Source organism: Zalophus californianus, chromosome 14 (genome assembly GCF_009762305.2).
Source record: "Zalophus californianus isolate mZalCal1 chromosome 14, mZalCal1.pri.v2, whole genome shotgun sequence".
NCBI classification, from domain to species: Eukaryota; Metazoa; Chordata; class Mammalia; order Carnivora; family Otariidae; genus Zalophus; species Zalophus californianus.
Window position 1 is genome coordinate 17,645,684 of NC_045608.1, and position 19,338 is coordinate 17,665,021.

At 50.2% G+C, this 19,338-nt stretch overlaps 1 protein-coding gene across 1 annotated transcript; it reads left to right on the forward strand.

The window, feature by feature from the left end:
* The first annotated feature begins 539 nt into the window (after window positions 1–539).
* ISCU (iron-sulfur cluster assembly enzyme) lies at window positions 540–7,634 on the forward strand. Its single transcript, XM_027577276.2, has 5 exons — window positions 540–735; window positions 2,499–2,612; window positions 3,489–3,599; window positions 5,512–5,590; window positions 7,078–7,634. Exons 1-5 carry the CDS (start codon window positions 622–624, stop codon window positions 7,161–7,163), a joined length of 504 nt encoding a protein of 167 aa, XP_027433077.1. The 5' UTR covers window positions 540–621; the 3' UTR covers window positions 7,164–7,634.
* The last annotated feature ends 11,704 nt before the right edge of the window (window positions 7,635–19,338 follow it).

The window sequence follows — 19,338 nt, forward strand, 5'->3', positions numbered from 1 at the left end:
AAGGAATTAGTGTTTTTCTTTCTGTTGGATCCCCAAAGCCTAGTATAGCACCTTGACACATGACACTTGCTCAATGAATTGTCCCTGAATTAGTACAAAAGCGAGGATCAAGGCTTAAAGAGATGCTGTCATTCGCCTAGGGCCACACAGCCAGGAAGGAGCAGAATCCGGATTCTAACTCAGGATTGTCCTTCCTTAAGTCCCAAATCAGTCTGTCTGGGACAGACGTGGACAAGTTACTAAACCTCTCTGACCTTCAACTTCCTAAGCTGCAAAATCGGGTTGAGAAAAGTAGACTGGTTGACCCACTATGCCGCATTCTGGCGGTGGGCTCTGTGAACGCAACCTTGGGTCCCCACTCCTGCCTGAGGCCCCCTCAAATCCAAATCCTGCACTGCGAACAAACCCTCCAACTTCAGTCTTTTAGTTCAGCGTCCCGCCCACCCCGGAGGGGCGTGGTCAAGACAGGGACCTAAGGCCGACGCGTGCACGGAGGGGAAGGGCGCAGGCGCGAAGTCGCGGTGGCGTAAAAGGGTTGCGCGCTCCAAGCCGAGAGCCGACTCGCGGGCGCGTTCCTCTCCTCCGGCTCGCACTCGGCCTGCGCCTGCGCAAGCCCGGAAAATGGCGGCGGCTGGAGGAGGCCGTTTGAGGCGGGCGGCGTCGGCCCTGCTGCTGCGGAGCCCGCGCCTGCCTGTCCGGGAACTGTCGGCTCCGGCCCGGCTCTATCACAAGAAGGTAACGGCAGATGAGGGGATGCGCGGGACCCGCACAGGCAAGGGGGCGGGGGGCGAGCACCGCGTAAAGGACCCAGGTATGCCGGCGCTCAGCGGAGGCCCTATCTCGAGACGAGTGGCCGTGGGGTTGTGAGCGGCCTTGGGAGCCCCCCACTGCGGCGGGGGTAGGGGCCACCCCCTCACTCGACTCTGACTGGACTAGGTTTCCTTCGCTGCGCAGATAAAACTAACCGCTGCGCGTGGGCCCTGCCGCTGGCTACGATTTCGTGCCTCAAAACCCAACAGCCCAGGAAGGAAGGCCCTGTTATGACCTGCCAGCCTGACTCCAGGGACAGACGCACACTGGCGCGGGCTCCGGCTTCAGCGAGGCCATTGCCCTATCCAGATGACCTTGGGCAAGTCCCTGCTCTGCATTGAACCTGTTTTCCCCATTTGTAAAATGGGGTTCTTAGCATTTACCTACACGAGATAGTGTTTCTGGATTTCTCGGCATGGTGCCCAGCACATGGAGATCATTTACGGTGCAGTTACTGTTGTAGGAACTCAGCCTCTAATGGAATCAGACACGTAATCATCAGTCATAATGTTTTAATTTTGTCCTTTTTTTTTTTTTTGCCGGAGGGCGGGGAGGCGTTGGGGAGTAGGGATAGGTGCATAGTTTGCAGCCCTTGCCTTCCGAAGGCATAAAGTTCCCACTCGGAAACGACTAACTAAAGAATCAACATGGGGCAAAAAGTCCAGACGAAGTACTATCTTGTAGGTCCTTGGGCTTGGAGTCAAAATCCGTGGTCGGATAAGTGGGTAAAAAGAGACCGGAAGATCCGGAGACTTAGACTAACTAGGAAACAAGCCTCAAGGTTACATTAAAGCCCTCTGTGTGCCAGTTTGAATAGATAACTATTCTGTTCTGGCTTCTGCGTCGGCCTGGGACTTCGCTCCTCCCCCGCCTAGGGATGTGTTTTGTTGACATACACGCTCGACGAACGTGGGCTAGCAGCCTTTCAGCCACCAGGGTGCGCTGCTCCCCCAGAGTGATTTTCGGCCCTTGAAATCGAGTAATAGGACGGTTACTGTTTTATCATACACAAAAGGACACATTCCACAGCATTGTTCCTCGTGTAACATTCTCCTTGAGGCTTCCGGGAAATCCTTCGATTGCTGGACCATACTTATTTTTAAAATTCTTAATACTAATCATCTTTTGAGGATGGATTTATTTGGAAATACCAGAAATGTTGTTTGAGCCTAAATCTGGTGACTTAGGTGGTAAAGATCGGGCAATTATTTGTGATCAAAAAGCCTATGGAGGGGCGCTTGGGTGGCCCAGTCAGTTAAGCGTCTGCCTTCAGCCGGGGTCGTGATCCCAGGGTTCTAGAATAGAGCCCCAGGTTGGGCTCCCAGCTCAGTGGGGAGTCTGCTTCTTTCTCTCTCTGTCCCTCCCCCCCATTTGTGCTTTCTCTCTCGCTCACTCTCTCTCAAATAAATTCTTAAAAAAAAAAAAAAAACTATGGATTTAAGACATGACTTTGCTGATTTTTCTCCAGTAACTCAAAATCTCTGAAGGTAGTTGGAGAAGAGGTACAAAAAGATTGGGTCATAAAGCCCTGTTGACATAAGTGTAAGCCTTCTTCCCCAGGTGAAGTATGATGCTTAGTGGCTGCCTGCCAGGTTCAGCTTGCTGACTTAAAGGAGCTTACCGTCAGGTAGGGGAGACCAGTAACAAAAAAGGGTGATCATAGATTTCTCTTAACCTTCTCATTTCAGGTTGTTGATCATTATGAAAATCCTAGAAACGTGGGGTCCCTTGACAAGACATCAAAAAATGTTGGAACTGGATTGGTGGGGGCTCCAGCATGTGGTGATGTAATGAAATTGCAGGTACCACTGGTTTTCATCTTTGATGGTAATGACAGTGATCCCGTTGCTCATACAGTGCTTCGTTGTTTACAAAGCATTTGCTCGCACAGCTTTCCATTTGGGCTCTGTATGGATTCTTGTGAGATGACGACATGGTTCGAAGTTAACAATTATTAGGGCAGAGACTGAATCGTAGTTCTCTTGTACACTGTGCTGGCCTCTTCCGGTGTCGCTTTTCTACTCACTATCAGCTTAAATTCCAACTTCAGCGAAGTAGAAAGTTTTGTGAATTTTACTGATCAAAGGAAAACCACAACCATTCAGTTAGCAATCCCCAGTGAGACAGGAAATGCCACATGTCAAGCCTCCCCCAAATTGGAAACAACACAAAGGTAGTGACTGGTGCTTTGAGTAAACCGTAGCTTTGTCCACATCTACTTCATCGTGGCGAGGAGGCAGCTTGCCAGAGGTCTTCGTGCCTATCTTGGAAAACAAAAACAAGGCAGGAGAAACCACTAGATGTCATTTCATGCCAAACTAAAAAGCACTAACCAGAGACCTTTATTGCAGACTCTCCCAGCATTTAAAGATGCAGATTGACAGAGCAGCTAGGAGCAGAACTTCATAGCCAAAAAGCAGACTAGTGTTGCAAAATAAAACGGGGGGACATATCTTTCAGCTTATCTTTACCAAGTAGGCCTGTATCACTCTGATGATCATTCCTACATTTAACACTTCATCACCGAGCTCTTTGTGACAAATCAAATTCAGTAATGTTAAAACTTAGGATGTGGAAAGCAAGACCAAAGCCCTTGGGGAGAGCCCCAGTGAACCCCATAAATGCAGGTTCTACAGGGCAGCCCAGGAACCACTGCTTACCTCCTCTCTCTTTTCTAGATTCAAGTGGATGAAGAGGGGAAGATTGTGGACGCCAGGTTTAAGACATTTGGCTGTGGGTCTGCTATTGCCTCCAGCTCGTTAGCCACTGAATGGGTAAAAGGGAAGACGGTAAGGTTGCTTGCAGATTGACAGAATTGAATCACATTCCTGACAAACCTGCCTCTGAGTTAAGGGAAGGGTCTAGTTATGGGGGGCTGATTTTTTTCAAAATATTCTAAGAATTTTTTAAATTTCTCCTCAGGTTTTGATTAAATTCTCTACATTGGGGATTATGGATAATTTTGTTAAGTGTTTCTTATTTTGGAGGTTTTTGTCGGTCATTTTTATTTGGGGGTTTGGGTGGTGTTTTGTTTAGGGTTTTTTTGTTTGTTTTTATTTTTAGAGGAGGAGGAGGAGGAGGGGCAGAGGGAGAGAGTCAGAAGCAGGCTCCACACCCAGTACAGAGCCCAAGGCAGGACTCAATCTCATAACCTTGAGATGGTGACTGAGCCAAAATCAAGAGTTGGGTGCTTAACCGACTGAAACACCCAGGCACCTCTGTTTAGTTTTGATTTTAATTAAATAGAAAATAATCTTCACCTCTCCCTCTCTACAAAGAAATCTATGGCTTTCTCCAAGTTTGCTGATTAAAATTTCTTAGGAGTCTAAGGGTGGGAGAGGTTGTATTGTGGTTTGTGTTCTTATTTATTTCCTTCCATCATGTTTCAGGAAGGATTGCAGGTGGCTTGTAAGGATTCATGAAATAACTAGCCTGTGCTAAAAGAGGGATTAAAGAATCAAAAACAGCAAAGATGGAGGCAAAGTGAACAAATAAACCAGAACAATGATCCAGGTGGCTCGTTGGCAGGCCCTCTGAGGGTGGAAATGAGAGGAGCTGGAGCATCTTTTCTGTTCTTTTCTCTGCCAAAGCCTCTTTCCCAGCAGCTGCAGAGGTAGAAGGTCCCAAACCCAGTGAAGAGCTGGAGTTTCCAAAATCCAGTCATTAAAACTTCTCGGAAAAGCCAAAATACAGGGCTGCTTATCTTTGCAGCCCCAAGGGACCAAGTTCAGGAGCTGAGTCACGGAGGTGTGTGCTTGCGGAGCTGGGCAGCTCTACAGCAATGCCTTGTGCCCCCTGCTTCCTGTGGCTCTGGGCCTTCTGGCCGGTGAGCTTCTTTGGCGAGCACAGACCTAACCTGATTTGGAGGAGGTGCCTCTGAAGTGATCTGTTAAGACCTGTCCTCAGGGAAAAGGGCAAGTGAGACAAGGTACCTGTGCTCCCAGAATCTGGCCTTTTGAGTTGTGATCAGAAAGTGGAGGAAGAGGGCCTTTCTTTGACCTTAAGGTCCTCCCATCTGAGTTACTAGGAACAGAACATGAAGCCTTACCCTTGAAGTCAGCGGAGTTGGGAAACTAGGGGACAGATGGGGAACCCCGGCTCTCCTTAAGGCAGCAGCAGGGCTCCATTCCACGTGCATCTGCCTCCCATGCCCTTGGGCACTCGAGCAAACTCAGGCATCCTTTTTGGTCTGTTTCAATCAGATAGATTCTCTTTTGGGCAGAGGATGATCCCAAGACCGGTCTGTGCCACTGCCAAGTGCTGGAGTGCCACTGGCCTACTTGCCATCTCTCTGACCGCCCTGACACCAGTCAGCACTTCTAGTTGAAGGGATTTATTCTAAACATTTGGTAGAAGGACATCAGTGAAGCTGATACTCACAAAACCAGAATAGGAAACCACTGCTTTTAAATTTAAAGAGACACTCCTGTCGCTGGCCTCAAGCAGACCCCTAAGAGACGGCTCAGGCTGGCTTGTAGAAGTGTCTGCCGGCCTTGCTTAGCCAGCCACCTGGTGGACTGTGTATACTCCATGCTGGACCCCCCAGCTGCGGCCTTGACGCACGAGTGCGCGTCCTTTGGGGTTGTTAAATGGAAAGTCATCCCCCACCACCCTGTCGTCAGGGCCTCTATGGCCTTCCTTTTTTATTGCCTGTTCCTCAAGCTAGACTAAAACCACTCTTCTCTCACATATGCCTCTCAGGTGGAGGAAGCCTTGACCATCAAGAACACGGACATCGCCAAGGAGCTGTGTCTTCCCCCCGTGAAACTGCACTGCTCCAGTAAGTCTCTGCTCCATAATGCCAACGCGCCGGCACAGTTGGGAGTTAGTTTTGTAATGGCATCAACTGGCATTTGTGCGGAGTAATGGCGAGTCCGTTTTGGTTGCAGAGTCCATAACCCTCAGATGGTTAAAGCCCCCGGGTCTCACAACCTATCTCCAGGAGGGTCTTACAGGAGGTGGTGTGTGCTGGGCGTCAGTCGAGCACTTTGTGGTATCTTTTCTAAGCCTCAGAATTGTCCTCTAGTCCACAGACGGCGTCATCATCTCTCCCTCTTACCGGGAAAGCAGGGCTCGGCTTAAAGCACGCCAGTCACATGGCTTCTAAGTGGGAAAGCCAGGCCCTACACCCCAATCTTTGATTCCAGAATCTGTGCTGTTCCCACCCTGTTGGGAGACAAGTTTGGACGAGTAAAGGAGAAAATTCAGCTTCTGCCATAATCCTATCTGTCTCATGTGTTACCACTTCCTTCCCAGGTGCTGTTACTGTGTATACAGTCTGCCTCCATGTGTACGGAATGACTAAGCCCCGTTGAGCAACAGTCCCCTGTACACTGTCCTAAGAGAAAGCCCAGATGCCTTAAGACTTACACTTGGCTTTCCAATTCAGTCTCTGTCTTAAATCTAAAGCTTTTTCCACCTTCTCTCAACCTTCTAGGGGAAGGAGGGAATGAGAAACAGTAGCCTTAACTTACTGACCAAATTAGTTAAAAATCAGCAGAGAGCCAGGCCTCTTGCCAGAGTAAGACTCACAGGGGTACTGAGGGGCAGGGACGTGCTAACACAGTTGTCAGGAAGTCTGCTAAGACCCAAGTTCTTTCCACCTGAGCTGGGATTCCAAGAACCCAGGAGTAAAGGTCATAGCTTGTCAACATTTTCAGAAACCCCCAGCCTTTTCATTTGGCCTTCTTGGGCACTGCAGCCTTTAGCTACTGCTCTCTGCCACTTGCTTACTTTTATTTTCCCACATAGCCTCATTTTAATATTGACTCCAAAGTAAGAGTTTTCAAATTTGGGATCCCTAAGGAGGATGTGGCAGATGCCACCTGTCAACAAAGTGGCATGACCTATGTTATGGCAGCTTAAATAGCATTCACTTCATGTATTCCTGACTTCCGTGTGAGCAGATGAGAACTAACTAACCACTCCTGTGGCCTTCCGACATGTCACTTTATTATCCTCACACTATCCTGGCAAGGAAAGAATGTCCCAGTTTTATAGAACAGAAAGGGGATTCCAGGAGGCTGAGGGACTAGCCTAGAATCCCAGGTATTTAAACCCTAGTCTGCCTCCTAAGCCACGGGCAGGAGTAATCAGGCTCAGAAAACAGCTGGCTGGCTTTCCAGGCCTGCTCCTGACCCCCAGCACCATGGCCAGGGGGCTCTGGTAAGCCCTTCCCAGCACCGCTGCCCTCCAGTTCTTAAAGATGCGATTCCCAAGACCCTCTCTGTACAGTCTACGAACTGTCTTTCCTTGTGCTCCTTCCAGTGCTGGCCGAAGATGCAATCAAGGCTGCCCTAGCGGATTACAAACTGAAACAAGAACCCAAGAAAGGAGAGGCGGAGAAGAAATGAGCCCTCAGCAAAGCTTCCAGCAGGTCAGACCTGCTCTCTGTCCACCCACTGCGCAATCACTACAGATGTTCAAAAGCCCCCCACGCTATAGTAAAGGAGCTCTGAGACACACACAGCGCTTGGTGGTCACCTGGGGGCTGCCATGCAAGCAAAATATACAGTTTACTCATTTCAAGTCCTGTGCTTTCTTTCAGCCCACTCTTAGCGCCTTAACCCTATTTGTGTATATTTTGACTTGGATGCATGGCCTCAAAACTGAAGTTAGTCACGAAGGCTCAAGTGTGGTAGTCCACGAAGTGCGCAAATATTAATTTCACCTAAAACTATCTTGGTGAAGATTACCAATAGAAGGCCATGGTATGATTATTTGATAGAACCAATTATTGTACATAAAACAGATTTGCATATATATAAATATATTGCATATATATATAGAATAAAAGAATGTAAAACCATGTTTTTCTCTGATAAGCTTTGCCTCTTGGATCCCTCATTCACCCCAGGGTTCTGCCCATAGCCCCTTGAGGCTCCCAGGTGCTGGACCATGATGATGTGCGCACCTTTCTGAGCAAACTGGACAGTAAAGACCATGGACAGAGCCAGCCAGATGTGTGTCACGTTTTATGGAATGGGGGCAAAGGTGAAAGGAGAGAGCCATCTCTTCGTTGTACTTTACAAAATAGATTGTCAAATCAACAGGAGTCCAGAAGAATCTTTTTGTAATTTCACTGGATTGTGAAATGATAAAACCTGAGAAACACTGGCTCTGCCAATCCCCTAAAGCTACAGAGCAGCTAGGGAGCGGGGAGCGCCTGTGTCTGTGGTGGTGGCCTTGTCACCTTCCGGTAGAGGGGTGGAGTTGGTGGCCCCCGGGCTGGGATGAAGTGTGCTCTCAGGGTAGCGAGGCCAAGCCAGGGCCACGGCCATGGTAGCAGCTGGACCGCCCTCTGGCGCGGGGGAATTTGCAGAACCTTACGTCTTGCAAGCCCCGAAGCACGTGGAGCCTCTGGCAAAACAAGCTTTTCAAAGTCTACCAAAATCTGCCTTCAGTAGTGGCCACCGCAGAGGTGGGTCTGGACCCCAAATAACAAAATGGGAAGCAACACGAACACAGGCATAAAGGCCTACTACCACCACTAAAAGAGAAAGCCGAGCTGCTCACCTACGAATGATGCTTTTAAAGTCACCCAGACTGGAGGATCTCCGAACATAGCAGCCAGAATGGATAAAGCTGAAGATTTTTCTAGAAGGCGAAGCTAAAAGAACAGATGATGAATTTGAAGTTCTTACTAGTTTGCGTATAGAGGTACCAGCTTTTTATACTAAAATGCCTCAGCTACAAGTCTTAAAAATGATTTAGCACAGGCTACATCAGAAGCCTTGGTGTCAGTTTCTTTGTGAGGATTTTCAATCAGATTATAGAATATTTGGAGATTAATACTCAGTAATTATGGATAAATATATACAATTTGAATAGAAACATGTATATTACTCATGTAGCAAACAATTTGGTACCTACTTCATAGCAAATGAATGTGCCCGTCAGCTCTCAAGGGGTCCCCAACCTAGTGCAAGAGTGATAAGCTGGTAGTTAAAATCCAGTGTGATGAATGTTGTGATGGAATTAGCACAGGTCGTTGTTCCTCTCATTGGGAGGAAAGGCTGTTGAGGTTTTAGAGAACTGGCCCAGCTGCTTGGAACCCTGAACTTAAAAATGAATTTAGCCACAACTTTGACCCAAGAAGTTTATCTAGGTACATATATATCACTGATGGGATTCAGATTTCATACATTAAAGGCTGTAACAGTATGACTAAAAACAAACAAAAAAAACACCTAAGGGATGAGTTGAAAATGGAGATTTCTAGGCCCAGGATTTTTGGCTTAGGTCCCTACAGGTGATTCTAATGCCTGTGACTTCTGATGGCTGCCTGGATGGTTCTGGGTAGCGGGGGAGCCAGGCCACAGGGAAGAAACTGCTTTTGTCCATTCTCCCGTCCTGCCCTGCACAGGTGTGCGACTTGAGTAGTTCACTCTGAACTGTCTCTCCAGGTACAGTGACGTGAGCTTTAAGGAACATCCACCCCTGGCCCCTGCAGGCCTAACCTACCCACCGTCCCTCCTGACCCCCATCTGTCCCCCAGGGTTGTGGGTATCATTCTGCGAGGTACCCATGGTCTTGCATCAACCAAGTCCCACTTAAAGGAGGCCCAATTTTCTAGCAAAAATATCTTAAAGTACCAGCTAACCATCTCAAATCTCCTTCAACTCTTCAAAAGTAAGATGTGTGTTTTCCGATGGTGGTTTTTTGTCCAGGCGTGGGCTGGCTGTCTCTTCTCTTAAATATACCTCCTTTGTTTAAAAAAAAAAAAAGAAAGAAAAGAAAAAGAAAAAGCAAAAAGTCCTCTGAGTCCCGGAGAAGTCCTGAGTCCAGAACTTCAAAGGGCCATTCCCTCAACAGCCTGTGGAAAGGGCCACAGAACAGGGCCTCATAGGAATCTCCAATTAGGGCCTCTGGGTGGAGTCATGTCAAATTGTCCTGTGTGGCACATTCTACTGTTTAATTCACAATCCCTCTAGGCTAAGCTGGTCTCATTCCTTTCTTCATTATATATGGCGACACTGCAATTCCCCCACCGCTTTTCTTTGTAATTTAAAAAATGAGACCTCTCTGCCTGGGGTTAGCATCCTCCTGAGGGTTGAACCAGAATTCTGCACATCACAGACCGCTCACAAACAGCTCGGGCAACATTACCAGAACAGTCCAAACCTCAAAATACATGGTTGTGCAGCTAAAAGAAACAAATTTTTGTGACTTACATTCAAGATCTCCCCCTCGCCCCGCTTTGCCCAGACAAATATAGTTTTAACCACACGAGGGCGTCGTTTACCCTTCAATGAGCTTAAAGTAGATCTGAGCACCTCTGAGTCAAACTTCGGCAGGGAGATGTGGATGTGGAAGTTTCAAGAGTGTATCCTGCACCCAAGCCCCATGCCAGGCCCTTACACTGGTATTCTGTTCCTTCTTGTGACAACCTTCTGAGGTGGACATTATTTAAACTGACTTAAGCCAAAGCCCACACTTCTTGGTTTGCTTTTGGGAGAACACACCAAAGATTCCGACCGACCGCACACCGGAGACTCACCTGAGCCTTGAGCCTTCACATGGAGATGGTACACCAACACAGGATGAGCCCCAATCCATTCATTTGACCACCTCACCACCAAGCTTCATGGTCCTGACCTGGCTGCACATCAGAGTCGTCTGGAAGCCCGGTTTAACCCCAGCGCCTCATTAAATCTCATGTCCTGGAGGTGGGGCCTGGGCACTGGTGTTTTTAAAGCTCCCCAGGAGCTTCCAGTGTGCACCCATGGGTGAGACCACGGTGCACTCTGCAAATCAATTTGCTAAAATGCTTTCAGTGGCTGCACACGGTCCTGTGATGAGGTGTCACTTCCCATCTCCAAAAGAGCTCCTGAGTCCCTTCCTCTCTGCCCCTCAGCGTCTGCCTCAGTCTAGACCTTCCTCTTCTCCCCCGGCTTCCCCACTGGTCTCCCTGCCTCCAGCCTCACTGCTGGGATCCACTTTGCGCGTGGCTGCCAGAGGGGTCTCCCTAAACAAAAGTGACCTTGTCCATGGCTCCCAGTTGTCCAAACTTTTCCTACCACATCGATGGATTTGCTCCAGGATGCCGAACCTTACCACTAGGCCTTCCCCTTGCTATTCCTTCTGCCAGGAATGCCCTTGCCAAATGTCTTCCCTTAACCTCCACTCAGCCTGGGAGCCTCATCTCGGGCCTCACCTCTTCTGGGAAGCCTTCTAGATTGTCCCAGGCTGAGCTCGGTGCCGCTTTCTCCTTCCACAGCCCCCTATACTTCTTAATCACGTATGTGTCATGGACAGCATTGTAATTTGCTGTTCTCTTGTCTTTCCATATCATTATGCAGACACTCGAGTCTTTATTTTTTTTTTTTTTAGTTTTAAATAGGTAACGTGCTACAAGAAAAGAATTCAAACACCCTGAAATGGCAGAGTGCTATGTAAGTGTCCTTGCCATCCCTAACGCCCCAGTCTCCTTCCGCAGAGGCAGTCTCTGATACTCGTTTCTTAGGTGTCCTTCCAGAAATTCTCTAGGCAAATCCAAGTATACATGTGTTTAAATAGACCGTTCTGTTACTTCTTTTTTACACAGGTGGTAACACTATACATGCTTCTGCCATGTTTATTTTCCTTTTGGCCATATTTCTGAAGGCCATTCCCTATCCGTTCCCATAGACCTGCCACATTCTTAACAGCTGCACAACATTCCATGTGTGAAGGTCCATAATTTAGTTTTCTGTTGATGATTGTGAACCTCATTTTCATGGCAATGTCTTAATTAGGGGACCCAGCATCTGGTACAGTTCTTATTAGGGGACTCCCTGAATGCCTATTGAGTGGATGGACGGATAGACGGACAGATATATGCATGCATGGATTGGTGGGTAGATGGACGGATTCGTGGGTAAGTGGAGAGATGGATGGGCGGGTCAGTGGATGGGTGGATGGATGGAGACTGTGGGAGTGGATGGGTGGGTAGATGAATGGATGCACGGATATGTGGGTGGATGGGTGGGTTAGTGGGTGAATGGATACATAGATGGACAGTGGGTGGACGGACGGATGGATGGATGGATGGAGAAACAGGCTGAGAATGGTGAAATGCCTTGCCCCAGATGACACAGCTAGGAAGCAGCAGGTTAGCACTCCGCTGAGGCCCTCTATCCCCCTCCCACCCTGTTCAAAGCACCACACCACAACCACGACCATGTCTCTAATTTAACCTTTCCTAGATGTTGTTCCCAGATTTTGGCCACTTGGGACCACATCAGAATGCACAGTGTTAGATCCTCACATTAAGCATGTCCTGTTAAAACTAACTCTCCCTATCCTGGAGTCTTCCTTAAAAGCCAAACAAATGAGGGGTCCCTGGGTGGCTCAGTCGGTTAAGCGTCTGCCTTCAGGTCAGGCCATGGTCTCGCGGTCCTGGGATCGAGTCCCGCATCAGGCTCCCTGCTCAGCGGGGAGTCTGCTCCCTCTCCCTCTGCTCCTTTCCCTTGCTCAGTGCTCTCTCTCTCTCTCTCATGAATGAATGCCAAACAAATGAGAGATGCCTCTTGATAACTGAGGCTCCTTGAACTTGAGGCAGGAGTGCAGGCTCTGTGTCCATCCTCATGGCAGGACAGAATAGTTCTAGGTCCCACTGAGTCTCGGTAGAGTGAGGGGGACCCCTGCAGACGAGCTCCAGCCCCAACCAGAAGATGGATGTAGAGTACATTCCTCATCAATGGCTCTTTCTGGCCTATCTGCTGGCTTTCTCAGCCAACCCTCAAAAAGCCACCCCCCCCCACCCCCAGAAAAGGGAGTCCCCACACAGGGAGGCACCAGCAGGGCAAAGCAGAGTGAGCTGGGAGCACTGGAATCAGAAAGGTTGGTTCAAACACCAGCTGCCACTGGGTAACCCTGAACAAGGGACTTCAAGCACCCTGAGCCTCAGCTTATTCATCTGCAAGATGGGAATGAAAACAGTACCTACGCAGTCAAGTTGACTTGACAATTAAATGAGACAATGCAATAAAGCACATGATACATAGAGCTCGTTGTCATGGTGCCGGTTATGATCACGCGCAACAGCTCAGCCCTGACCACCTGCCAGGCACAGTTGCTCGGTGTTGATACAGAGGAGATCATGGACTCCTCCCAGGAAGCCTCAAAGGCTATTATTATCCCATTTTACGGATGAAGAAACTAAAAGGTAAAGTGACCTGTCCAAGACCACACAGCTCGGAAGCGACAGAGGCGGAATTCGAACCCAAGGCTGTCGGATCCAGAGTCCTGGCACTCTGCTTGCTGCTTCTCTACTCCATTCTCTCCCCTGCCCTGATTACTGTTGGCACTGGTGTTATTATGACCATTACGCATAGTAACTGCAGTTACTCTTACTTCTACGTTGCTGCTACTATTACTCATTTTAAAATACTAGAACCTCGAAGTTTTCAACCTATGATGTCTTCGCCACCAGAGCGGCCCTCACAGTAAGGCCTTCAAAATGCTGCAGAGCCCTGGTCTGGCTGCCCTGGTGCAGGACACACACAGCTGTGACTTCCGTCATACACGGCTTGCTGGGCAAGCTCCCTCCACCGTGCTTGGCCAACCACAGGGCATGGCTCTCCCCCAGGTCCAGCCTCAGATACCACCACCACCCTCCCCGCCCAGCTATCTTGGGAAAACTCCAGCTCCTGGTCTCACCTCAGAGAAGCCCAGCTCCCAGAATAACTCCAAAAGGCCCCCAGGATGAGGACAACTATTACTGGCCTAGAGCTGCTGGTGCCAAAGAAGGTTCAGGGGCCTCGCATCCTGCCCCCAGTACCTCGGGCCAATGGGTCGCAGGAAGCCCCAGTGGGGAAATTGGGCTGCACCCCCCTCTGCCCAAACATCTCCCCACCATACGCAGTCCTGGGTCGCTGGCGGGACAAAAGGGCCTTAGGGAGCAGCCCTGGATGGGGACCTGGGGACTTGGGTTCTGATCCCAGCTCTGCCATGATCCCTGCTTGTGACCTTAAGCAGGTATCGAACCGCTCTGAGCCTTGATTTCCCTTTCTGAAAAATCAGCAGAAAACTGGCTCCTAAGTCATAGGATTGTTGTGAGGATTGAATGGATTATCATAGGTCAAGTTAAAAAGAACACAGAACCAGGCATGTAGTAAGCACTCAATAAATGTTAACTGTCATCACCTTCACCATCACCCCCACCACCACCATTGTCATCATCAGCATCACCCTTCAACATCACCACCATCCCCATCATCATCTCCATGATCTCCATCATCACTACCACCATCTTTGTCATCCCCATCATCCCCATCATCACCACCATCCCCATCATCACCACCATCCCCATCATCCCCATCATCACCACCATCCCCATCATCGCCACCATCTTCATCATCACCACCATCCCCATCATCACCATCATCACCACCATCTTCATCATCACCACCATCCCCATCATCCCCATCATCACCACCATCACCATCATCACCACCATCTTCATCATCACCACCATCACCATCATCACCACCATCCCCATCATCACCATCATCACCACCATCCTCATCATCACCACCATCACCATCATCACCACCATCATTATTACAGGTCAGATTCCCCAGGAAGCCGACTCTGAGATGGAACTTAGCATGAAGGGTATTTATTCGGGAGTGTTCCTGGTATCTACACCTGTGGAAGGGTGGTAAGAAAGCAGGATTGAGCTGAGGGAGGAGATGGACAGCAGTGTACCCCTACCAAAAGTGCCTGTCGATCCCACGGGGAGCTCTAAATCGAATAGCCCCTCAGAGTTGCATCTGGGCCCTTGTCGCTTACAATCTCTAGAATTTATCACAATATTGGTTTCAAGCCTTCATCTTCCCACTCGTTTTCCAAAGGAGATGTGTGTATTACACGAAGAGGAGCCAAGGGCTTACCACCAATGAATAAATCATTAATGGTGGAATTCCAGGCATCTGTTGGGTTTACTATCTGGGGGCAAAGGAGCTTTGTGGAAGCTTCTCACACTGTCCCACTTGCCCTGCAGCCCCAGAATCCTGCTCACTTTCCCACGACAGCGGGGCCCCTGGGACCATCTCCCTTCGAGTGGGTACTCATCCATTCTAACCCCAAAGGCTTGGGACACCATGGCCCTGCTTCCTGGCAAGCCTTCTTGGGCGGCCACCGCGATCTGTCTCCTCTTGACCTTTCCCACTCTTTTTTCTAGGGAGCTGAACCAAAGGATGATCTGCTCGTGCAGGCGAGTCCCTTTCTGGCCAAGTTGATGGAGCTGAGGGCCTCAGGGAGAGAGCCTGGGTCAGGGCCGCCTACACTGCATGGCCACAGGCAAGCGTGGGCCCCTCTCATTTAAAAAATCTTCGAGGGGCAGTTACAGGGCAAAATGGGGTCACACGATCAAAGTGCCCAGGACAGCCAGGCACACAGTAGGTGCTTACTAAATCCACAGGACAGGCCCTTAGCAAGCACCACAGGGGAGAAGATGTCAGGATTTATGCCAAGCAACAGCTTGTCACTGAACCTCTCTCTGGCCCCGGAGGCCTACCTGCCTACCTTTTGTCCCACTCACCCCATTCCAGCCCCAATGGCCTCCCTGCCATCCCTCAGACTCACCAAGTTCATTCCCACCTCAGGGCCTTTGCACTTGCTGGCCCCTCTGCCCAGAGCCCCCTTCCCCAGAGCTTCCCAAGGCTGCCTCCTCCCTTCTCATCCTGTCCACCCCGGCTCAGGTAGAAACCCGTGCCTACTCACTAGCTCATCACCCTGTTCATTTTCTCCGCCATACACAGCACTCTGGATTCACCTTGTTCAGGCAAGGTATGTCTGAGGACTCACCATTCAATCTCTGATGCCTAGAACAGTAGCTGTGTACAATACGGGAAGTGCTCCCAAAGGCCCCTTTTGGCCACGGGTCCTGAAAAAGGTGGGAGGCAAAAGAGACCATTCTCACTCCCTGGGCAAATCTTTCCCCTGCTCTGTATTTGCAGTTTCTCTGCAAAAGGAGGAGATTGAGCCCAATGATTCCATATTCCCTTCCAGCTCAAACAAAAAGATTCCACAAACTTGGACAACTTCTATTTTAGCCAATAACCAACTCATGCCAGAACATGATTCATCTCTGCCGATTTTGCCTAGCAACCAGCCCTTCTCCCCACACCCCGAATCAACCCCCCCCCAAGAAAAATTCCTCCCCCACCACACACCCGCCCCACCTCCCCCCACCCCTCTTCTGGTATCCTGGAGAGGAATGCAAGGCTTCAAGATGCCCCCCGTCTGTCTGCCACCAACATTTTAACGCAACCTCAGAATGTCTCGGGCTATGTCTGGAACAAGCTGGGGGGAACTGCTCCCCCCCCCCCCGGGGATTAGGACAGGAAACAGGAGCCGAAGTCAGGCAGGCAGAAAGCGCTGACCCAGCACGGGGAGATCATTTCTATTCTGATGCCTCACCCTCCTCAGGCCTTGAAAAGTGTCTGTGTTTTAGGGAGGAAGAAAGGAGAGACCAGGAAAGCAGACAGGGCGCAGGGAGGCTCCCTGCCCGAGACAAACCCAGCCCACTCAGATGGCCCCAGAGATGTTTGCCTCCAGTTCCCCACAGTGAGAAAAAAGACTTGTCCCATCTCAGCCGATACTGGAAAGCATTTAATAATCTTCAGTACCCGCTTGCGACACAAAATCTTGGCAATCTAAGAATAGAAAGGAATTTCCTTAACTTGAAAAAGGATATTTACCAGAAAACTAACAGCAAACCATTTGCCCACTGGAAAACTTTGGAAACACTATCGTTAAGATCAGTCACCAGGCAAGGACGTCCACCACCACCACCTCCTCCACCAACACCTCCACCATCATCGCCACAACCTCTACCACCACCTCCACCATCACCACCATCACCTCTACCTCCTCACCATCACCTCCCCAACCATAACCTCCATCATCATCACCTCCACCTCTACCACCGCCTCCACCATCACCACCATCACCTCTACCTCCTCAACCATCACCTCCTCCACCATCACCACTACCACCATCACATCCACTATCATCACCATCACCTCTACCTCCTCACCATCACCTCCCCAACCATCACCTCCGTCATCATCACCTCCACCTCTACCACTGCCTCCACCATCACCACCATCACATCTACCTCCTCAACCATCACCTCCATCACCACCACCACCATCATCTCCACCATCACCACCACCACCATCATCCCCACCATCACCACCACCGCCTTCACCTCCTTGACCACCACCTCCTTTACCAACACCTCCACCACCACCCCCACTTCCTCTACCACCATCATCTCCACCTCTACCATCACCTCCACATCCATCTCTTCCTCTACCATCACTCCACCACCTCTGCCACCATCACCACCTCTACCTCTACCATCATGACCACCTCTGTCACCATCCCCTCCCCCTCTACCAGTCAATTTGATGACAGTCAGGGGACCTGGGCTGGAGACCTGCCTCAGCCATTACCTGTCTGGCTAACTTTGGGTCTCAGTTTCCCCATTTGTAGCTTGAGTGGTAGGACTGTACCGACTGTTTGCAAACGACGCTCCCCTGAGCGCTAGGGGCCCCTGCAGGGGGCACATCCCCTGGTAGCCGATTCCCCTTCCAAAAAGCAGCTCTTCTTTAATTCAACTTCTGTCAAGATTCCTGGTGAGAGTTTATTAGAACAAAGGATTCTGTGGCTCGAAAGAGTTGAATATCAGCAGATACACAATCAATACAAGCGGGGACTAAGGACAGAACCAGGTAATTCATGGGCAAAGGACTCTATAAGGAGAAGCCCCTTTCTCATCAGCAATCAGACAGCAGTACCTACCCGGACAATGGAATACCATTTCTCACCTATTGGATCAGAAAAACACTTAACGCCAGCAGTGTTGTCAAGGACGTGGGGAAGTTGGGGCACTCCTAGACCCAGGTGGGAATGGAAACTGGCGCCGCATCTTGGACCAGTCATTTGGCAGCACCTGTGAAAAGGTGATGCATGTACCTCCGACCCGGCGATCCCACGAAGGACCTACCGGCCCGAGTGCTCCGTGCGTCTGCAGAGACAGGCACATGCGGGACCCCCTGGGAAATGTGTGAGGACACAGGGCCACCCAGCTCTGCCATCTGTGACCGCGCTTCCATGAGCTCGCCCAGGGCCTGCTGTGGCCACCACATCTACCCGGAGGAACCCTGAACTCGCTCCATTCTGGAGACACCCAAAGGCCAGGTGAGCGGAAATCTGGGCTCATACCTCAAAAAAGTGACTTGCTTATGTAAGTCCATCACGCCAGGGCTGCTCCCCAGAACTCAGAGCTCTCTCCCTTCACGTAAGGTGGACCACAAAGCACAAGTGTGACCTTGGACCCATCAGCTCACTTTCACCAACAATTTACCAAGCAGGGATGGTTTTCTCATCGGCTAAAGAAGGCTGATCAAAGCGACTCCATAGCGATTTTTCAAATTAAATCATCTACATGAAAAGCCAGTTGGGAAATATGACTATGTCAAGACTGACACCCACCCCCACCATGTTCCAGGCTCTTGCCCCCTCCCCCCCCACCAACCCAAAGCAAATTCTCTCTGAATATCCTCTCACTTGGCAGGAGCACCATCCACCGCTGCATCACTGCTGGGCATGTAGACAGCTTCCCTTTTTTTTTTTTTTTTTTTTCACTTATAAACGATGCTGGCATGAACATCCTCGAAGATCCACGCATAGGCTGGCTCCGGAAAAGAACTTCTGGGGTGAAGGGCAAGGACATGTACAACATTGGTCAGTGCAGCCACCTGACCCTCCAAGAGGGCCGTTCATCTTCACTCCGGTCTGCTGAAACCCAGACCGTGCGAAGATCAAATCTGGACAAAGACAAGATGTTCTTATCTTAGGAGAGGTCATGGGAAAGAATTCAAAAGTGTTTCTAACTGGCTCCCCAATAGCTGGCCCCATCCTTCCACCCAGAGCTCTGCTGCAGGCCAGGCGGCAGGGAAACTGGCCCTCGGGCCCAGCCTGTTAACTTAGGTGTGATAGAAGAAAGGACTTCCCAATAGGGAGGCGTTCACAGATGTTAGAGACAACCCAAGATGCCCAAAGAATTCCTCTAGGGGTCTCTTAAGATGGGGAGAGAGAGCAGTTTGAGCTCCCTGGGAAGGATTAAGGGGGCCGGGGGGGGGGGGGATGGAAGCCAGGTTCTCCCAAGACCTTCTTGTCCAAGAATTGAGTGGCTGTTTGTACTTGGGGAAAATGGCATCCTGCAGCGCTTTCCCCCAGGTGCTGATAATAACGCCTCACACAGGATCGCCGCGTTTGGAGCCCACCAGCTGGCTGAAATCCAGAGCAAGCCTCCTTCTTCCCTTTGCCGGAGACTCGGCTGTGGCCCAGGGAGGGCAAGCGACTTGCCCCAGGCAGCACAGCCAGGGAGGGGGTAGAGCTGGACCCCCACCCCCACCCCGGGGCACCAGACCCAGAGCCAGCGCCTGCCCAGGGCTTCCCACCTGCAAGTTCATGTCTCCGGAGAGCCCCAGGGCTGTGGGCTTGACCACCAGACCCAGTGGACTCTCA